Source organism: Falco peregrinus, chromosome 3 (assembly GCF_023634155.1).
Source record: "Falco peregrinus isolate bFalPer1 chromosome 3, bFalPer1.pri, whole genome shotgun sequence".
Taxonomy (NCBI): Eukaryota; Metazoa; Chordata; class Aves; order Falconiformes; family Falconidae; genus Falco; species Falco peregrinus.
Genome location: NC_073723.1, coordinates 12,998,528 through 13,019,502, shown reverse-complemented (window position 1 = coordinate 13,019,502; position 20,975 = coordinate 12,998,528). Strand labels below are relative to the sequence as shown.

At 38.9% G+C, this 20,975-nt stretch overlaps 1 protein-coding gene across 1 annotated transcript in view; it reads right to left on the bottom strand.

The window, feature by feature from the left end:
- The window catches only part of DNAH5 (dynein axonemal heavy chain 5), a 120,268-nt gene extending 112,089 nt beyond the window's left edge, over window positions 1–8,179 (bottom strand). Inside the window, 3 exon segments of the mRNA XM_027784334.2 lie at window positions 1,109–1,246; window positions 3,497–3,631; window positions 8,123–8,179. Coding sequence (XP_027640135.2) covers window positions 1,109–1,246; window positions 3,497–3,631; window positions 8,123–8,179 — 330 coding nt within the window.
- Between the last annotated feature and the right edge of the window lie 12,796 nt (window positions 8,180–20,975).

Below are 20,975 nucleotides of genomic sequence, written 5' to 3'. Positions count from 1 at the left end.
TCACCCCACACTCACCTGTCTTCTCCTTCATCACAAGTTCATTTTTACTTTTTTTTTTTTTTTCTTCTCCAGTGCTCATGGTCTTTGGGGGACTTTTGCTTATTGACCCAATACACATATTGCTGTGAACTTGTCGGGGATTTGTTGGGTTTTTTTCTCCAGCTTTCCCTGTTGCTTGCATCCCCAAAAAACCAAAGGCCACCACAATCATACTACAGGGTCATCAGTTTGGGAGCTTGGGAGTGGGTGAGGGTGACTGATTAGATTCCCAGGCTTTGCCCCTTGCTTCACATGCTCTCCAACATACTTGCAACTACTTCAACTCAGTCATATTAAAACTTGCTCAGTAGATTTCTAAATTAGTGGCTGAGTTTCTATTTTAATTTAGTTTTCTATGTACATTTCAACTTTAATTATTAAAGTTGCTTATATGATATTAGACAGTCTTTTCATATTTTAAGGTATATACATACATATTATTGAAAATACATAAAGCGTAAATATATGTTTGTACACTCATCTCAGTATATGTTCACATATGTATAAACACAGATTTATACAGATATGCATAGATATATTTACAAGGCCCTTCTTGTACAAGCAGGGTGAACTCCCATCAACCAGTCACGGGGTCCCAGAGGTCACATAGCACCTGGCTAGTCCCAACAGCAGCAGCACTGGAGGCTCTGTGACAGCAGGCATGGGCAAAGGGAGGGTGTCCTTGTGACAGGGGTCCTGAACTTCTGCCAGGGTAAGTGAGAAGGAGGCTTCCCACAGAAGTGTAGTAACATGGGGGCACTGGGGAAGGGAGGACATGAGCAGAAAGGACTTCTGGGACAACGGCTCTGCTGCCCATAATGCAGGCCTCCTGGGGCCGCTTGTCATGTAACAGGGCCACATGGATGGATGGTCATGTGCTGAGAAATGAGGAGGGATACTAGGACAGACTAGTGGCATGATAGGAAGGGAGGGGGCAGAGGACCTGTCACTGGTTCAGTAATTTAATCAATCCTCATTTCATGAGCAAGGGTCGATGTCCCAGTATGACCAACCTTCACTTGCCTTAAGCCCCAGCTTACAAGAACTTCACTGTTTGCTTTTTCCTTGCACACTTGCTCAGCACAACTATAACATGTTGCAGGAGAACCTAAATTGCTTCACCTGTATCCACTGTCTCCACATCTTGATAGTAGAACATCAGATGACGCAGGCCACCAGGAACCAGGAATTTGTCAATACGCTCTATCTGTTTGAGATCGTGATGAGATCATTACATATAGCACACTCACTATAAAAAGTTTAGCTTACTCAGATTCTTAACATAAAGGGCTGACAAATGCTCATCATATTATCATTGTTCAGTAATAAAGTTATACCAGGCCCAATTACTACCCTGCAAAAAATGATTGAATTGCCTTGTCCTTTAGCAGCACACACCTACTTAACTGAACTATTTAAATTTTTCCATGCTGAACACAATTGGTATAGCCAGGCCATGTTTCAGTTTACTGAAACCACTTACTGTATGTGCTGCGTATCATCTCTCAAACTGAGGGCACATGGCATTGCTTCACGTTCTGAAGTGCAGCAGCACCACACTGAAGTCCCCCACCCATGTTATTCTTACTGCCATTCACCTAACTAGCTGAAAGCAGAAAACACACAGTTGCAATTATTCCATATCGTAGCAACACAGGAAGCCTTTATTTATATTGTAAACATCAGGACAATTTCACAGTTCTCCATCAATTTAAGTCTACCATCAAGCATCCCTGAACCATGTATTGGTAGCGTAGTCTGGAAATCTTATTTAAAGGCCATACGGGCCCAGGAAGAAAGCTGATTTCTCTATGCTGGCATCAGTGTTTCAGCATCTGAAATTATGGCCTAATCAATTATTTTTCTAGATCTATGAGTCATTGTTTCATATAGTCCCTAACTACATAGCAATCTTCCAGCAGAAAAGGCTTCTACTAGAAGCTCTTCAGAAACATTTGCCAGTACCATTTGTGATTCCTAGCACAGGAAAAAGGCTAAGAGATCACCAGCAGCAGGAAGAAAGCTGCATTTATCCTCTTCCATTAATAACGGGCCTCAGTTACACCAAGATCACATAAACTGCTATTCCAGATAATCTTGGCTGAGCCCTCCAAGATGAGGTCAAAACGACTGTTGCACTTCTCTTTTTCCAAGTGTAACACCTGCCAATATTTTCTTCACCTGACTTATTCTCGGACAATATAGTTTGCTAGGAAACCTATTTAAAGATAGAATGCACAAAAGCTGAAACAAGTTCTGCTTTTTAACTTGTGTGATAGTGCTCTACACAGCTTATTTTCCTCTATCACATGGAATCACAGAAATGTTGGAAGGGACCTCTGGGAGATCTCAAGGCCAGCCTCCTGTATCATCAACAAACGCTCAGGTCATCTAGAGCTTTGCCTAGGCTGAGTCTCAAAAACCTCAAGGACAGAAATTCCACAACTCAAGTGAGTAACCTATTCCCATAGTGCATTTCTCTGCTGGTGAAGAAGGGTCTTTTGTCTCTTAATGTCCATTTTGCAAGTTGTGGCTATTGCCTTTGTTGTATCATCTGCAACTCCTGAGAAGAGTTCAGTTCTGTCATCCTTGTAACTACTCTTCAAGCAACTGCAGGCTACTATCTAACTGCCCCTCAATCTCTTATTTTCCCTCTTCTCATACTTTGCAGGCCCTATGTCCCTCACTGTCTTCATAGTCTTCCACTGGACTTTCTTCAGTTTGTCAACAATATTAGCACTGAAATGGGAAGGCATATGAATGTACACAGTTGGAAAGAGAAAACAAAAACCCCACAACCATGTTTACTTTAGTATCAGGGGGTAAAACAAGTTCTACTTGTTGTCTGCCTAGGTTTTAAAAAAATAGTTACTTCTATTCAAATCACAAAATATATCTCCATTGCATATAATACTTCACCATCAACTTTAATGCACCATTTCCTCAATATATGTATTTCTAACTGCTTACCCCCTGCATTAAGCCTCACATAGTCAGTCAGATCACTTAGCCGTTCTATTTTGTCAAGTAATTTCCTAAACTAGATCACCATGTAGTCTCACAAATGCTGGTGGCAGCCTAATGGAAACAACAACATGCAGCCTGCTGTGGACAGGACTCTTGAATCTGTATGTACTATATATTCAAGGACCAAGAGACTTCATGCTGTGGATCCAATATGATATGCAGTCACAGTTTTACGGTCTTATCTATAAACATTGGCAAGTAGAAATTATAATCAATTCAATTGATTTCAAAATCAATATTGTTACAATAGCTCCTGAAAGTGAGGACACTTTTGCTCACTTAATTACAAAATGCTGAGAAATATTTTTTTTCATTGGGAAGACTTAAGTAATCTCAGACACAAAATCTGACAACTATCTCACCAAGTATTTAATGGTAATATCAGTTCTAAAGCACCCTATGAGCTTCATTATCAAATTCATCAGATTACCTGGTTACCATCAAGAACAGCATCCTCTACTTCTGCTTTGTCCAGATTCACGCAAGTGGCAACAGTATCCAGTAAGTAATCATGCCTGCCATCCAGCCGAGCACGTTTAGCCTCCCTCTCTTCCTTGAGCTTTTGCTGTTATAAAACACAAAGCAGACAATGAATAATTCACAATCTATTTGGAAGACAAAAATAAAGAAACGTCTAAAATTTATTTTTAAAAGTTAAGGCTATTACATTCTTCCATACTTGTGGTGTATGTTAAGGCACTCAAATTAAACGTTTAGAAGCAACCCGTGTTGTGATTTTACAGTTTATTTCCTGTGTTTTCTCTTCAGATTTAGCAAAGAATTTCTATCAGCGGTCTTTTGTACAATATTAAGTAGTTGTTGAAAGACTGTAGGGGAAAAAAAAGTACTTTGTATGTACAGGTCCATCGTTCTGCACGTTACCTTCATCACCCTATTTCCCAGTTTTTCAGTCTAGTCACATATGACCATCAAGTCAAGACAGGATTCTGACCCATCTTTGTGATTCATGGAAGATATTGTAAGCATTCTCTAATAAAGACAGATGCTGCTGAAGAAAGCTAGGGTTTCTTACATTATCTCTTTAATATAATGAGAAGTAAAACAAGCCACAAGCCTCAAGGTACACAAGTGTTTACAAATGTGCTTAACTATAGCTATTATGCCATTCTTCAAACAGTATGCCTACTCTTCTAATTAAATTGAATTCCCATATGTAATACATCTCATTACATTATAGACAAAATAGCCTTCTGGAACAGTTACTGGTGTTATTGTGCTTGCAGATTACATGATTTAATATCATTTCATTTTCAAAAGAAATTTAAAATTATTTTTCATTGGTTTTAAATTCAATCTTTATTTCCCCAGCGATTATGAAAAATCTAGTAACTCTATAAAGTATGCACAAGTGATTTATCCATAAGCTTCTGCAGAGTCAATAGGATTTGCATAGTATACTTTATACCTTTATGTAAATATCTTTTCTACTTTCTAAAGGAATTTTCAAATATTTGGTAAATTCATAAATGCTAACATATTTTCATAACTGATGAATGCACTGGAAATGTTTTTCCATGTAAAAGAAAAACATATGAATCCTGCCCTTTACACAGATATGCTTGAAGAATGCAGTAGCAGATTAATTTGTGCATGTACTTTATGCTATTTTACCTCTGTCATTGTCTAACGTGGTCTCCACTTTCCCAAAAGTGAAATGTCATCACAGGATTGGCCTTTCCTATGTGTTTCTCAAATCAGGGTAGAATTTTCCCCCTTTTGTTTGTAGTTAGACATACAAAAAGCAACCATTTGGGACTGAATCAGCTTCATGCTAGATGATAACATAGGACCCTAAAACCTGTTGTTTCAGTAATTTAGGCACAAGTGATAATGCATCTTTAACATAGAAAAACACAACCAATACTCTGCCAATTAGCTAGCTTCTATTTAATCCATCAAAAAGCTCTTTTTGTTTTATTTCAACTACAGAGAGACTACTTTTGTATTCTGCTGTGTTTCCAGCACAGAACTCTAGATTGCTACAAAAGTATTCATCTTACATTGGTCATCAGTTCCCAACCTCACCTATACAGATGGCCCTTGCTATGTTCATAGCCTCCATTTCTTCCACAAGCTGCTGTTTATGAAGGCTGAAATCATAAGCACCTTCTTTTCAAACGGGGCAGTCATGCCCTGATGTTTGTTTCAGTACTTTTAATGCTTTCCAACCCTTTAATTGCAGTGTCTCAAGCCCTATAACAAATATACTAGCTATTGTGTTTAGCCATTCACATAGTATTAGGCATTATTTGATGTCTACGTCCAGTAACAAGCATTCATTAATATGTCACAAAACTTTAAAAATCTAGTTAAATTATTTTAATGAACTGTGCCTAGAGAAAACAAGGAATTATTAACTAGATAGTAAATCTATAGCTTTATGAAGATTAAGACATTCACTTGCATTTATCACACGTCATTTCTGGAAGGCATTTGCACTGTTCTGGTGGATCTCTCTCTAATTAATCCAAGTTGCATGCATGTTTTTCCTGACAGTCACTACAATGCAATTCAAGAACACATCCTGCCTGTCATGTTTCCATACTTTGATGATCTACCATTTCTACTTCTCCTCCCCAAATGAAGTGTTCCCAACTCTCACTTCCCAGTTGTTGCAGTCATCAGAAGACACTTCTGCCTCAATTTTAGGATTAGGTTGTCCTCAAAAAAGCACTACCTTCAGTGCTTTCAATAGGAAGCCATTAATTTAAATATTTTAAAACATTCAGAAGCTAGACTGGATACCAGTCAAAATATCAGTTTCCATTTGCATATTACTTAAAGAAGAAATGTTTAAGATATTCTTTACTTGGGATTAGAAATCTCAGAGAATGAAAGAATGAATTGCAAGAAAATGTTGAACTGTCTACCTCTCATTCTTCCCTTCCCACCACCTCCCCACACCTCATCTTTAAGGGCCAGACATAAATGAGCAAAAGGCTCATGGAGGAACAAGTAGATTTCTATTCTATATTTGTTTCCATCCTGATTTTTGCATATGGGTGCATTTCATGACAGTTTATGAAATTCAAATAAACAGTGTTTCATAGAATGCCAAAAGAGTTAGATTTGAAGATGGAAAGATTGCTAAAACACATACCTACGTAAATGACATCTTAAGAGAGGAATTGCTGGTATGTACAGTAACACTTAGGTGCAAACCCTGAAAAGTATTGGCAGCAATTCTGATCAAGGTCACACAACAGAGCCTCCTCATGATGTTCCATGATATAGGAGGATCCCAATGGAACAGTACTGACAAGGGATAAATGCCTTCTCACTTAGATATCCGGAAGGATTGGGTTTTTATGATACAGCTTTACCAGAGTTCTTCATTTAAAGAACATCAGCACAGTCACATTTAGTTTGGGGTTTCTTTTCCCCCCCTCTTAGTTACAAAGGTAAGAAAGGCCATATGACACAGTCCTACAACAGATGCAAGTCCAAAGTTAAAGTAATGAACCAAGAAGCCCTTCTTTGATGATTCGTCTAGTTATAATAAATAACTTGGTTTATGTTACATAAAACCTGAAAATTCCTAATACCTAAATACCAAAAATTTAGCACAGGAAACCAATTTCAGTAGACACCTTCTCCTGAAGTAGCATGAAGGGGAGAGTCTTAACTATATTTTAACATGTGCTTGAAGTCACAACCATCACAATAGCAATCTGAAGCAAAAATGGGGATTAAGTTAAATTTTTCTAAAAAAACCAACAACAACAAAAAAACCACCAACAGTCTTTGTTAACACGAGTATGTAAGTTTAAGCAGAAGGTACTAAAAGATCAGAACTCAGAGATGCCAGGTGCCTTTCCATTGAAACAACAGCCTCAGAAACCAAATATTGACTCTTGCCAACTTTTCCATTACAGAGCTCGGTTGCTGATGTGTCTGCAGACACTCTATTTAGAGTTAGCATTAATGTTATTTAGTATGCAAGTCATAACCGCACAAGTTAAAACTTGTTCCTGAACACAGTTTATCCAGCAAATGATGCATTTGATTGTCAGAATACTGCGCATTACTGAACTGAGACACACTCAGATCAAAGTCTTATGGATGAGCAATACACTTGAACTTTACAGGGAAGTTCAATAGTAGAAGAGTCAAAATGTGTTCTATTGTTAATTTACTCTCTTATCCAAAAATTATTTAACCAACAAGGCATTCCTCTGTCACTCCTTTAACTTGTTAAGATATTTTATGTTGCATAAGCATTGCTCATGGATCTCCCTGTAAAAGTGAACTTCAAGCCATTTTCCACTTTACGAGCACCCTGAGTTTTCAACAGACACACACCTTTTTATTTGCTTATCTCCAGAAAACACATACCCTACAGAATTAGGGCACTCCTCTTAGCTGACTCTTAAATTTCAAACATCAGTCAGAGCTTTCCCACATTTGTTATAACACTGTATTAACTCAGGAAGAGTTTGTCAAATAACCAGCTTTTAAAATTAGTCTAGTCTAAGGGTCTTAATGACTTCTGTATTTTATTATTGTTTCTCAATGCTATATAGTGTCTTCTAAATTCTGTTCCCACTTTATAAGTACGGGAAGAGTAAAGTTAAACTTCAGTTTTCCTTGGTGATAGAGCCCACCCCTGTTTTATTGCTAGATCCAGCATCAAGCTCTTTATTGTACCAGTACAACATTTGTGAAATTATATGATTACCACACCACTGCAACAATCTGGACAAGATACAAATGTATAAAAATCTCCCAGCGCAAATTTAGCTTCCAAAACAAAACATGCAACTAAGCCTTGATTGATACCTTACCTATTAACTCATAAGACTAGTTGCACAAAAAACCCCTACCTTTCATGACAAATATCCCAAATACTGTGTTTTGCTTTAAAAGGCAAATTTATCCATTTTTGTATAATTAGAAAGTTTTGTGAAACAAATATCATCCACTTACACCACTTCAAAACAGATATTTTTCTATACCCTCCCCACTTCAATTCATACCTTTATTAAGACTACACAGTTGCTAGTCTTGACCTAGTCCAAGGTTCAGTTTTCCTTACCTTTATAACTCTGCCAATGCTCTGTTTCCAAAGTTGCTTTCTTCCAGCTCTAAACATTGTCCTATTTGACACAAGCTTCAAGTACTGTTTTTCAGCAACAAGCCTTAAGCCATGGAGTAAGCTTCTTGATTCATCATTTTGCACTCTCCCCCCAAACTTTTTTTCGTATTTGTGTCATTCCTTATCTATTAGAACACCAAAGAACTCTAGAAAATACAGTAAGGACCTAGAAAGTCAGCAACTATTAACCTCAACTCTGTATTTAAAATTCAGTTCTAATGTGCATTTAAATTACTCGAAAACTAAATTGGACTACTTCAGAGACTAGAGCTCTAACTACCAGAATTTACTGCCTACAGTCTAGGAGTTGAAAATTACTGCTACACAGTAGCAGTGTTGTTAAGGTGATATTGTTTATATACAAACACTGCTCAATATGATTCATCATGCTCAAGGGCAAGATAACCATTTGCAAAAGGCAATTTTATAACTGTTTATCTGATTTGTGTTTAGCCTTCTTAAGTAATCCTCATATCAACAGACATCTTTGTTTTCTTGTCACAGATGATTGTTTAATCATATAGCAACAACAGTCAAGCAGTTTTCAAATAGCTTTTACCTACAGATTACTAAATTACCAAGTTTCCTATTCATATTTTTTATACAAGCACATTTAGTCTCAGTTATTTCTCAGTTGTACAATGGTTGCTTAACACAGGATTTTTTTTCAGCAAGGAATGTTAATTTTTTTCTTCTTAAAATAGCCTTAATTAACACTTCAGTAAGCTTAAATAAATCTAAGAACCCCCTAAGAATCATGGAGTTTTTCATAAAATGATGTAAAATCATAGCAACTAACTTACAGAACCACAAAACTGTGTAGGTTTAAAAGAGAGCTCTGGCAATCCTCTAGTCCAGTCTTCTAGTCGAAGCAAGTCCAGTTAGAGGGGCGTTGCTCAGAGATGTGTGCAGTTCAGTTTCAAATATCTCAAAGGATGGAGATTCCAAAACCTCTTGGCACTGTAACAATGTTTGACCACCCAACACATAAATATTGTTCCCATTTAACTGGAATCTCCTATATTCCAGCTTGCGTATGTCGGCTTCTGTTACCATACACCTTCATGAAAAGTTCAGGTCTGCCCTCTCTCTACCCTCCCATCAGACAATTGTAGGCTACAGTAAGATCTCCCCTTAGCCTTTTCTTCCTAAGGCTGAACAAACCCAGTTCTCCTAGTGTCTTCTCATACATCACATACTCTGGCCTCCTGACCATCTTGGAGACCCACTGCTAAACTTGCTGTCAACCTGCTAGCTATTTCAGCCCTGTCCACGGCCAGCACTCTTTGCTGTGATACGCATTACTGGCTCACATCGAACTTGGTGTGGAACAGAACCCTTCAGTTCTTCTTTGTAAACCTGCTATCTAGCAACTGGCCACTGGCCTGTACTGTCATACAAGGTTATTCCATCCTAACTGTAGGACTGTTTTCATTGACTTTCCTGGAAGTTCCTGTTAGTTAGTTTCTCAAGCCTGTCCAGGTTTGGTTCAATAGCAGCCCTGCCCGCCACATATCAGCCTCTCCTCCTACTTTATCATCAACAGCCTTGCAGAGTCCATTCTGTCCCATCATTCAGATCATTTGTAAAGACCCTGAACAGTATTAGCCTCAGTATCAATCCCCAAGGGACACCACTAGCAGCTGGCCACTAGCTGAATTTAGTACCACTTTAAGTCTGCTTATCCAGCCAATTTTCCACCCAAATGATCAGACTTATTCAGTCCCTATATGACCAGTTTGACTCTAAAGATATTATAGGACGCCTTGTCAAACACCTTGCTACAGTCAAGATACAGACCACCACCCACTGCTTTCCCCTTGCCTACATAGCCAGCCATAACATCATAGAAGACAATCAGGGCGGTCATGCAGAAATTGACACTGGTAAATCAATGCTAGCTGTTCACAATCATCTTCTTGTTCCTTCAGGTGCCATAAAAATCACTTCCAGAACACTTCGCCCCCACTGCAACCTGAAAGGAGCACAGCTGTTCAGGATGACCTCCCTCCCCCTTGGTACTAACAACCAAGTTTATGATCCCCTTGGACTGAATTAAGGCAAAATGACACCAGCCAACCAATTTAATGATTTATTAGTACACAATACAAAGCATGTGGATAGATACAATAACTCAATGGCAGTTACTTAACTGGATAACTTCACTGGATAAGCAAGTCCTGTGCCACATGTTTCTAAGAAGAAAGAGAGGAGGAGAGGGAGTGACATATAAAAAAAAAAAAGAGAAAAGGAAGGAAAGCAATAATATCACACACAGATCCAGCAGCATCCTGTTGGTCCTCTTCACTCTGGGTATCTCAGCAGTGGGGGGTCCCACCTCAGCTTCTGGTGGTACCATTTTTATACGGTTCCAAGAAACTTCATGCATATGTACAGTGGGTAAGATTTCTAGGTGAGGGTAGGTGCAGTCTGGTTCTGCGCAGGCTCAGTGGGTCCAGTGGTGGTCGCAGGGGGACTATTGGGGTTGCATCAGACAAGACCCTCCCCAGGGTCGCTGACCTAGTGCCCTTGCACACCTGCAATTAGCTGTTTACAGGCAGCAAAACCATGGGATGCAAGGGCAGGGGAAAAAAATACCATCTCAGTCCTGCCTCTTCAGGGCCAGAAACCAGTGTCTTGTTCTTTCTTGTGATTATAACACCAGCTACATGCCCAAGTCAGCAAAACTCACACCTTTTTGTACCAGGAAATGTTTAAGGCAAATGCCCAGTCATCCATCCACCACAGCCCCACAACCTTACCAGGGAGTTAGGTGCAGCTGGCTGATCTGCCATTACCTGGATCTTCCTTTTTCTCTTTTTTGAAGATGGGCATGACATCTGTCTTTTTCCAGTAATCAGGAACCTCCCCGGATCATCATGGCCTTTCAAAGATGAGAGAGGCCTCAAAATGACATTGGCTTCCTCCCTCAGCACCCTCAGGTACATCTTATCTGCTCCCATGGAATTCCATACATCCCATCGGCTTATGTACTCCCTAACACTATCTTTGGCTACCACGGGTAACCCTTCATTTCCCTACATTCTGCAAGACTACTTGAAGATTTAGAAAATCAGAGGGCAAACCCAGCTCATGAAAACTGAGGTAAAAGCGGCACTGAATACTTCAGCCTTTCCCATGATCTTTGTTGCTTAGTCTGCTGTCCCACCAAGCCGGGGGGGTCTACGTTCCCTTTTGCTGCCAGTGTACTTAGAAAAGCCATTCTCATTTCCCTTCACTCTCCTCACAAGTTTGAACTCCGGCTGAGCTTTAGCTTTCCTAACTCTATCTCCACACACTTGGGCATTGTCTATATTCCTCCTGGGTGGCCCATCCCTGATTCTACCTTCTATGGAAGCTTGCATATTTGAGCTCAGACAGGGTCTCTGTGTTCATCTATGCTGGCCTTCTGCAGGGCCTGCTCTTCGTTCTGCGCATCAAATGACCTGTCCTTGCATTCGAAGGATGTTGTGCTTGCAGATCAAAGAGTTTTCCTCAATCCTATTTCCCTCTAGGAAGGTCCCTCATGGCACCCTGCCAAGAAGATCCCTGAAGATGACAAAAAAAATCTGCTGTCCTGAGGTCTAAGGTTGTGACCTTATTGGTTGTCTTGCTCACTTCTTTCAGGGTTTTCAACTCCACAACCTCATGATCACTGCAGGCAAGGCTTCTCTCCATCCCCACATCTTCAGCTCGTTCTTTGTTTGTGAGCGGCAAACCCAGCAGAACACCTCTGTCAACTCATTTATCATTCACAAAAAGAAATAGCCTTCAACAAACTCTAGAAATCTCAATCACTTAAGTAACTTGCCATGTGGCATTTTTACGTTAATTAAAAGGCTGGCAAAATTAAAGTGACTGGCAATCATGACAGGGAATAATCTAACCCATGGAGTGGGCCTATGTATGTGTTGATATCAAATAATCACAAATCATCAACTTACACAGAAAACCTCTTCACAGCTGTAATATATCCTCAGCCATCTCTCGCTCAGAACCTTTGAAGTAGACTGCATTTACAGTACTAGATAATACACTGATCTTGATTAGAGTCATGGAAAGGTTTTTTACATTTATGGAAAGCAACTTCCTGTGATCTTCCCCCTCACTGTGTTAAAAAGGAAAACCAAAAATAATGAAGTGGTTGAGACAGTAGTTAACTGCCATTGTCAGGTCACTATTGTCCTTGGATCAAAAGCCAGACTTCCAGCAAACCCAACTTACCACACCATTAATACAACCAACAAGCCAGAAGGCTAGAAGCAACCTTTCAGTCAGGAACTATATGCAAGACACCACTGTACTGCTTCTTTGCCTTACAAGCCACAAAAATAAATAATGCTTAGCCTTAAGTTTGGTATAGCTGATAACTGCTGAAACTCAGATGCTTCTGTAGTGCCAGATCCATGGTGAAGTTGCATTATTTTTAGTCATGTAATATACATTTATGGGAATATGCAACTTGTATTATAACTCAACTTTCTCAGAATAATTTTAGTCTGTCATGTGTCTCTGGATAGCCTTGACTATGTTCAGCACCCTACAAAACATTGTCAGATTTGGGGCATATCAGCGTTATGCAGGCCAGTAAATTCACAAAGTGCACAATCGACTGCATTACAGAAAAACTTTTTAGATTAAAATATCAAATTGTCATATTAGTTTAGGAATTATAAAAGTTCATTTCACAAAGACTTCTTTGATAGTGTTACACTGTACAGCTTCAGCAACATTTCTTTTACTACAGGCAATTACAGACAGTAGTTAGCTACCATCTAGTGGTTAAAAGACAAAGAGTACTTTTATACTGTTTTTCATAAGGCCACAAAATACAGTCTACATACAATTTGGCAATTGAAATTTTACTTTATGAAGATTATCACTTACAAATCACAGACTAAGATCTCCACTGAATAGTAGTGGAGGAACTTAAAGAAAAGCATATCCTACTATGCTACATTCTCTTCACACAACAGCAATACTAACAACCAAAGCTAAGGGTGGACTTTCTTGTCTTGAACTGCTTTCAAAGTCAAATAACATTGAAGCTTTAATACCTTTAATAAAGGCCAGGATATTTAACTGCTTTGCTGAAAAAACTTCAACATAGTTAGTGATTTCCTACACTAGTAGGCATTTGGTTTGCTTGCCATTCCAAAAAAATGCTTTTCACCTTGAAACATCTAATAAGTATACAATTTGTTAGCCACCTTATGTCTTATTTCAGCTAAACAAACCAAAGGCTACCATAGCTGGAAAACACAACTTCTCTCCATCTTACTTGTTTGATGATGTAATACATACAACTAAGATTTTAACCTATAATAATGTCATCTAGCTGCCCAACAAGCATTTTATGCAAAAGGTAGTACTGCTTAAAGAATTAATCTACCCTATAGGAAGTCCTAGTGTAATTCCTTGTTCTGCTTTAGGCAAGACATTTGTTCTCGAGGCTCTGCTTACCTATTTGATCCACTGATAAGAAAATAAAATTTAAAGATAAAACACTGAATATATTAAGTATAGAGATACACAATTAGTCTTCTGTTTACTAAGACAGAATGTGTAGGTCTTACCAAATGGAACACATTATTGTGAGGACAGACGGTTTCAGTTCCATAACCATGCAGGTAATGCATTTTCCATTTTAAGCAACCACAGAATCTCACACCACCTCTATCCTTTTCCATTGCCAATTATGTGGAGATCAGCTTCAGCCAGAGTAAGGATCAAAGGCAAAAATATGCTACCTCAGGTTCTTCAAGCACCCCAAACACCGATCAGATGTTGCCAATATTTCCAGCAATGTAGACTAAAGAGCATGATAAATTCTCAACACACAATTGAAGACCAGGAGGGAAATGAGGGTCAAATTCATTGCAAGCTGGGGACACTCTGAAATGAAGGAAATGGTTTTGGAATAAACAAGTTAAGTAAATTTTGTGGCTTCTACTCTTAAAAAAAGATTAGAGGTGTGTTTTTAAACCTAGCCTGAGGAAAAGCTATCTACATACCCATTTGTCTGAAGCACAGAGAGCCCTAACATGATGGAGCAGAGGCTGCCACTTGCCACACTGCAAACCATAGCAAAAGGCTGGAACTCTGTTGTCCCATTGAACAGGATGGAAGGGAATAGAAAACCAAAACAATACCTGCTTCTTCTACCAAAGCTGGAGAATTCCTAGAAACAAAGTTGGAGGAACTGGAATGCTGTCTTTGAACAAAGACATTGTTGTAACAGGAGCACTAGAAACTCAGTAGAAGGATGGTATCATTGGTACCTCATGCCATACGTCAAGGTATTTACAGGAAACATGGAACAGCCTACACCACTGTATAAGGGCTTGGTGTTCAAACAACTTAGCAAGCCAACCAGAGCCCAATGGAACAAAGTTTCAGGCATAAACAAGATAGACATAATGTATATTACTGATTGCCTGACTAGGATGGAAATATTGACTATGACATGCTAACAGTAACGAGAGGGGCCCCCATGGCAGGGAACAGAATCAACAAGAAACTTTAGCTATCTCCATATACACCAGGGAAATGCCATCTCAGATTCTGATGCTGATACTAATTTTTTTCGACATCACTAATAGTCACAGCAAGTTTATCATAAAAAACCCAAAGCATACAAGAAGGCAAGTGACTCCTACCTCAGTCCCTTAGAAGGTTCAAATTTTTAGCGTTAGAGAGAATAAAGTACAAAATTCAACAACCTCACAGCACTAACAAAAGTTTAAAAAGAAAAAAAAACCACCATGCAGTCAAATGCTACTTCAGAGGAGCCACTAAAAATAAGAAGGTAAAAAGAAGCAGTCAAAAAAAAAAAAATCTTTGCAGACAACATGCGAACTATTTAAGAATACCATACTGGAAATGCAGAGCAACTGCACAGCTTCTACCAAGAAAGACTGGAGAAAAAGCATAAGCCAGCCAGCATAACTAAACAGTAGACTAAAAGCAAGAAGGCATCCTCCAGAAAGCTGCATTAACAATGATATGGAAAAAATCCAGATTAATTAAACCCTGACAGTTTAAACAAAGACACAATAAGGCAAGGTGAAGCAGTCTGCGTAACAGCTAATAAGAAATACAAAGTGCCGATAATGAGGTCCCCTTCACAGTGCATCGCAGAAATAGGAAAAACCTCAGTATGTCTTCAAAAAAACATAAATCATAATATGCAAGAAAGTAATAGAAGATTACTAAATTTGTACATATTTTTGCTGCAGAAGTGTTCAATATTTCCTTCACAGGAACCTCCCACTCAAATGGCAACACATCAAGGCTCAGAAGACAACTTCATAAGCGGTAAAAAAATACTTTTTTAAAAACAATGTAAATAATGTATCAAACAGGTAGCCACCCAAAAATTCTAAAGTAACGCAAAGACAAAAGACTAAAACTGCTTAATGTGACATGTACTCTCCATCAGTATCAGAGGACTGGTCACTGGCTTCTAAAATGCACACTTTCAGGACTAGCTGAATAAGAAACCGCTGATGAGGAAGACTGACTAGGTAAAATAACAGGCACTGTAATGAAGAATAGAATTAAGGGGCAGCTCAAATAATTTCATTTCCCAAAGAAAAGTCAACAAGGTTTTTGTGAAAAGGAGAAACACTCATCATGAACTACTGAGGTTCACCAAAGGTGTTAATAAGCATTACTGTAAAGAAGATTCCTCTACATGACACAGATTTGCAAAAAGCTTTTTAAAAGATCTAATGTCAAATGCTTTTAGGAAAAGCATAAGGGAAATGATCTTTCAGAGATAAAAAACCTGATTAAATTTGGGAAGGAGAGGACAGGAATAAACAGTTAGTTCTTAAAGCAACAGGTGCAAGGTGTAAGTGGAGCTCTCCAGGCGTCTGCACATTGTCAGGTGGAAAAGGGAAGAGCTGTGAGAAAGTTTTGTCTACAGACTTTCTCAGAGTCATTCAATGTAAGAAGGATGACCACAAAGAATGACAGAACCTTCCAAGATTGAGCAACTATATGTGAAGAGTGGCAGGTGAAAATTCAGTGTAGGCAAGTGGAAAAAGAATCACCCTAATCCTGATTTCGCATATAAAGTGATGGTCTCAGAGCTGATCATTACTACCATGAAGTCTATTTCTACCTTTGCAAACAGCTGGCTAACATATAGAAATGAGCGATCATCCTGGATAAAGGCTCAATTACAGATGCACGACATCACACAAACTGAAAACCAGGCCCCAAACTTTCCACTAAGAATTAAGGCAGAAAACTTCTCACTTTTTAAATAAAAACTAGCAAAAAAGGCAGTATTTGTCTTCATCTTCTTATCTGGTTCACTGAACATGTTCACTCCATCATCACACAACTACTAGGCCTAGGGCAAGGAAAGCACAACATGCAGACCATCCTCTCTGGCTTCAGTAAAGCATGGAACAGGATCAGTCTCAATACAAAACTTCATCCTGAAGCTCTACAGCCTCCCTAGCTTGTCTGGATTTCTCTTATTTGCAAGTAGCAGTTAAGCATACATTCAACAGAGGTCCAGAACCCACCCCAAACCCTGCCCCCGTTCTTCATATATGCATAGATGGATGTTTATCACCTAGTTCGTTAGCATTTCATGAGAATGTGTTTCCATCTCTTCCTCATACTGCTCCCTCAGAGGAAACACATCTCTGATGGCCTCATTCTCTCATCCCTGCATTTTTGAGGCGGAAATATAGGCCTCCGGTGTAAAACAGGCAGCCAAATTCAAGATTTCTTACGGAAGAGGATCCAAGACTTGGAATCTTTTTAGAGGAGTTCTTAAGGATTACTTCCTTGGAAGCAAGGTTTAGCCATTAACATACCAGTCTTGAGGACTTTTCAAACGACCATAGATTACATTTCAAATATAAATGCAGTGGCACCTACTTTTGCTCTCTTACAGCACCCACTACTTGGCTCCTTTTTTTCTCTGTTACTGCAAAAGTACTTGGCAGTCTAGGTCAAAAAAAAAAAAAAAAAAGATTTAGCAAGCCTTTGGTTATAGTTAGAAAAATCTCTAACAGATATTTGATACATATATATGTATACACATGGACATGCCAGCCATTCCTACAGCAAAGTAGCTCACAGGTTCCTATACCAAGACAGCACTATGCTGCCATCTGCAGTTAAAGTGCAAATGATGGCATTCCGTAGCTGCTGTCTAGCACTACACAATTAAAAGATTCTCTTTTCAAGCTGTTGCATGGCAAACAAAGCATCGCTGTAATAACAGCTCATGGACTAATTAACTTTTTGCTCATTTAACTCTAAAACCAAAGTTGTTGTTCTTCCCTGCAGGCCCCACCAGGAAGCTAAGATAGGGCGTTCTCACTCATTAAGTTGGTAGCATACTTTTTAATTCTGCATTTTTCTGATTAAATCAGAACTGCTTTAGTATTAAGACATGCATTTTAAAAGTGAACGCTAAACTCAAGATTCACACTCATCCATATTTTGTCATTAACTGGTACTAATTCATACCTCAAAAGTTCAAGGACCAGTTCTTAAGAGATTTCACTCGTGTTGTTTTTGACAGGCAAATGCACAGTTCAGCTTAGAACCATTGTCTCAACAGTCAGCAGAGCAGGCTAAATGTATATTTTCTTTCCATACTGTCAAAAGGGTCACATTGCATATTAACCCAAAGCTTGCTTACGCAAGAGTGGTCATGAAGTTCAAGCTCTGCTTTAGTTCCAGTTACATATAAAATCATGCTTTGGTGTAGTATTATTATCACTTCCTTCACAATGAAACGATCAAGCCTCCCATAGCCATATATCTGTACATATCAGCAGAGAAATATTAGTCAAAACAAACTGACTTGAAAACTGTCACATCCCTCTGAAACCTGAATTAGAACAGTTGCCTGTAAGTTGTTTTGGAGTTTCAAACTGTAGTTAAGTCCCCTGTCCAAGGAAAAAAAATTCCAACTCTTGCAGTTCCATGCAAATCCAACACACCTGTCTACTAAAATACTGTACAGTAAGTATTCTACCACGATCTTCAAGCATTTTCCCACTGCCCTGAATTCACACTGAGCAAGTTTACCATGCCTCCAGATCACTATGTATACTTCTTAGTAAAAATACAGTTGACGTTTCTTTTGACCCCTAAAAAGGGGATTCACTCACCTTTTTTACAGAAAGCCTAACATTATTTTTAGTAGAAGCAGTCATGCCTACACAGCTGGGTAACTAGCATTACCACAACCCCAGATCCAAACAGCAACACTGAAAGCATGTCAGCCATCAAATACGATGTTTTATAACAAAGTATGTTTGTGCTCTAACCTACTTTTCCAGAATGCAACTAATCAGTTCAATCCATTCAGGATTCCAGGTCATGTTATATTACTGTCTCAGTGGGTCACATTGATATCTTACTCTTCAGATTAATAATAAAATAATAAAAAAAAATCTTGACACAACAAAGTACCTAGTTCTGCTTTACCCTTTGCTATCTACACTCCTATTAGAAGCTGCTAAATCACAATTCTCCAGCTGTATAGAAATAGCAGAGATAAATCACCAGTTCTTTGAAAAGTTTCTAAGAAGCTTGCCAGCAATCGCAACAGAGGACACAAGTCCTGGAATAGATAATATTGGGAGGGTAGGGGATGTTTCCTGTCTTAATTGTTCTGCAAGGTTTCTCCCATATAGATAAAGAAAAGGCATATTCACACATTTGATTTCAAAGCCATGTGAAGATTACTTTTAATAAATTGATCTCTGGTGTGAGAAAATCTCTTGGAAGGGGGACATTATAAAAAACTGGGACCTAACAGAAGTTGTAGTATTACAGCACCCTTTTTAAGGAAAAATACAGTTGCCACTTTCAGGATCGTTGGTATGCATGGAATCTACTTCATGGCTCTCTAGGCAACACCACCTGCCAACCCAGAGGAGCTATGGATGGTGCAGCAGAGTGGAGGCACCGCGGCCAGGCTCTGCTGTACTCCCTGCAGGACTGGGAACTTGATGGTATCGTACAGACAAAAAGCTCCATAGCAGCTGTCAAATGGAAAATGTAAGAGAAGGTGTCCATTGCTGAGCCAGTAACTGTGGTGAAATTACTCTCCTTAGTATTATAATGAACCGCGTTTGTCTAACACACACCTCCTTCTCAAAGTTACCCACCTCCAAGGCATGACCACCCCTCATTGAGCATGCACTTTATTTCTTATCAACTATGTCTTTAAATTAAAATGAGAGACTTTTACACCTATCAATAATAAAAGAATTAATTACTAGAGTCACTCAAGCTCCACCTGAGAGTAAAGAAAAGTACAAACAGTGAATGAATGAGGGGAGAAGTTAGAGAAGACTCCATCATAATGTCTGGGATCAGTCAATGGGCTAGATCTGTCTTCTCCCCCACAGGGACACCTGTTGGGTAAGAACTTTGTCATACACACATTAAATAACTAGCTCACACTAGCTGTGATTAGTGGTTATAGTTTTGGATGCATAGTTTAGTTGTATATCATTTCAAGCTTGTTTTTGCCAGCAGTCCGTATCACTGGCGATCATGAATCTTAACTGGTCATGCTTTTATAATAAATAGTGTTATTCCATAAACTGTTAGTGTGTCCTCGGTGGGTGCTAGCAGTTGCCAGCAGTGGGTAACATGCAAATTAAGTGGGAAGACCCACTGAGGGGTTCCCCCTTATGCTGTTGGCATGTTTCCCTGAACAAGTCAATCAAATTGCCCTCCAATCCAGCATGACTGTTCAGTGAAGGGTCCCTGTAATGGGATGCTGACAGACTGGTCAGGCACAAGGGTCTCCAGTTTCCTGGGGTGCTGACAGGCAGATTAAAAACCCAAGGTTGGGAGAATCTCTCCCCTCCTCTTTCATGTGACATCTGGTAATTAGCTAGCTATAAAAACCTGCATATTCATATATACATTTTATACCATGTTGAGTGTTTCTACATGATAGTCCGGTCCCAAGACTCTGACTATTTGCATTAGATAGAGACCTTTCACAGATACTTTCCTGCAGCTTGGTTATCTCTCTTGACAGAGCAAGGAGCCATCTGTCCACTTCGCTCACTACAAATGCACTAGCATTAAGTGTTAGTATATCATTTGTCATCAGACTACATGTTTAGTGTTACAGACATCCATTCATTTTTATATTGAAAATATAATTTCACTATTAAGACAGCAAAGCCTCCAAAAAGTCAAGGCAAACATTTACAAGTCAAAAGGATTTTAAGAAAATATTAGTTTTAATTGGTTGTAAACATCCTCTTTGTTCCTTGTTCACACCTGTGGATGCAGGATTAATATGTGGTGTTACAACTATTGAAATTGTCTAAGCAGGAGTGACAGTGTTGAAACCCAAACACTGGAGTCTTGTGTTCATCAAGTGGTCTTGTTACAGTTACCCTAATCTTTACATCAGCCCTTAGAGGTATGCAGCTACTTTGCAATCCTTGAGGACTCCTGCTCAAGGAAGGGATGAAGATCAGGTTTTTTCAACTACTGTTATAAGAGCCCAGCAAGAATTAAAAATGAATGCTGCATGAACCTATCTGTAATCTATACAGCAGTAAATACTACATAAATTGGTCCAGGACAGCAAAATTTGTTGACATTTATTGTATCAGATTGATTCTTACATTATACAGCAGCTGAAATATTTTTCTATTCCTAATACAGTCTAAGCATACCTTCTTTCTGCAGGAACCTCCATTAGATGCACTGTTCATCACTGTTTCTATATAAGAATTGACCGTCTCACTCTATGACATGCATGTTATCCTGCAGACAA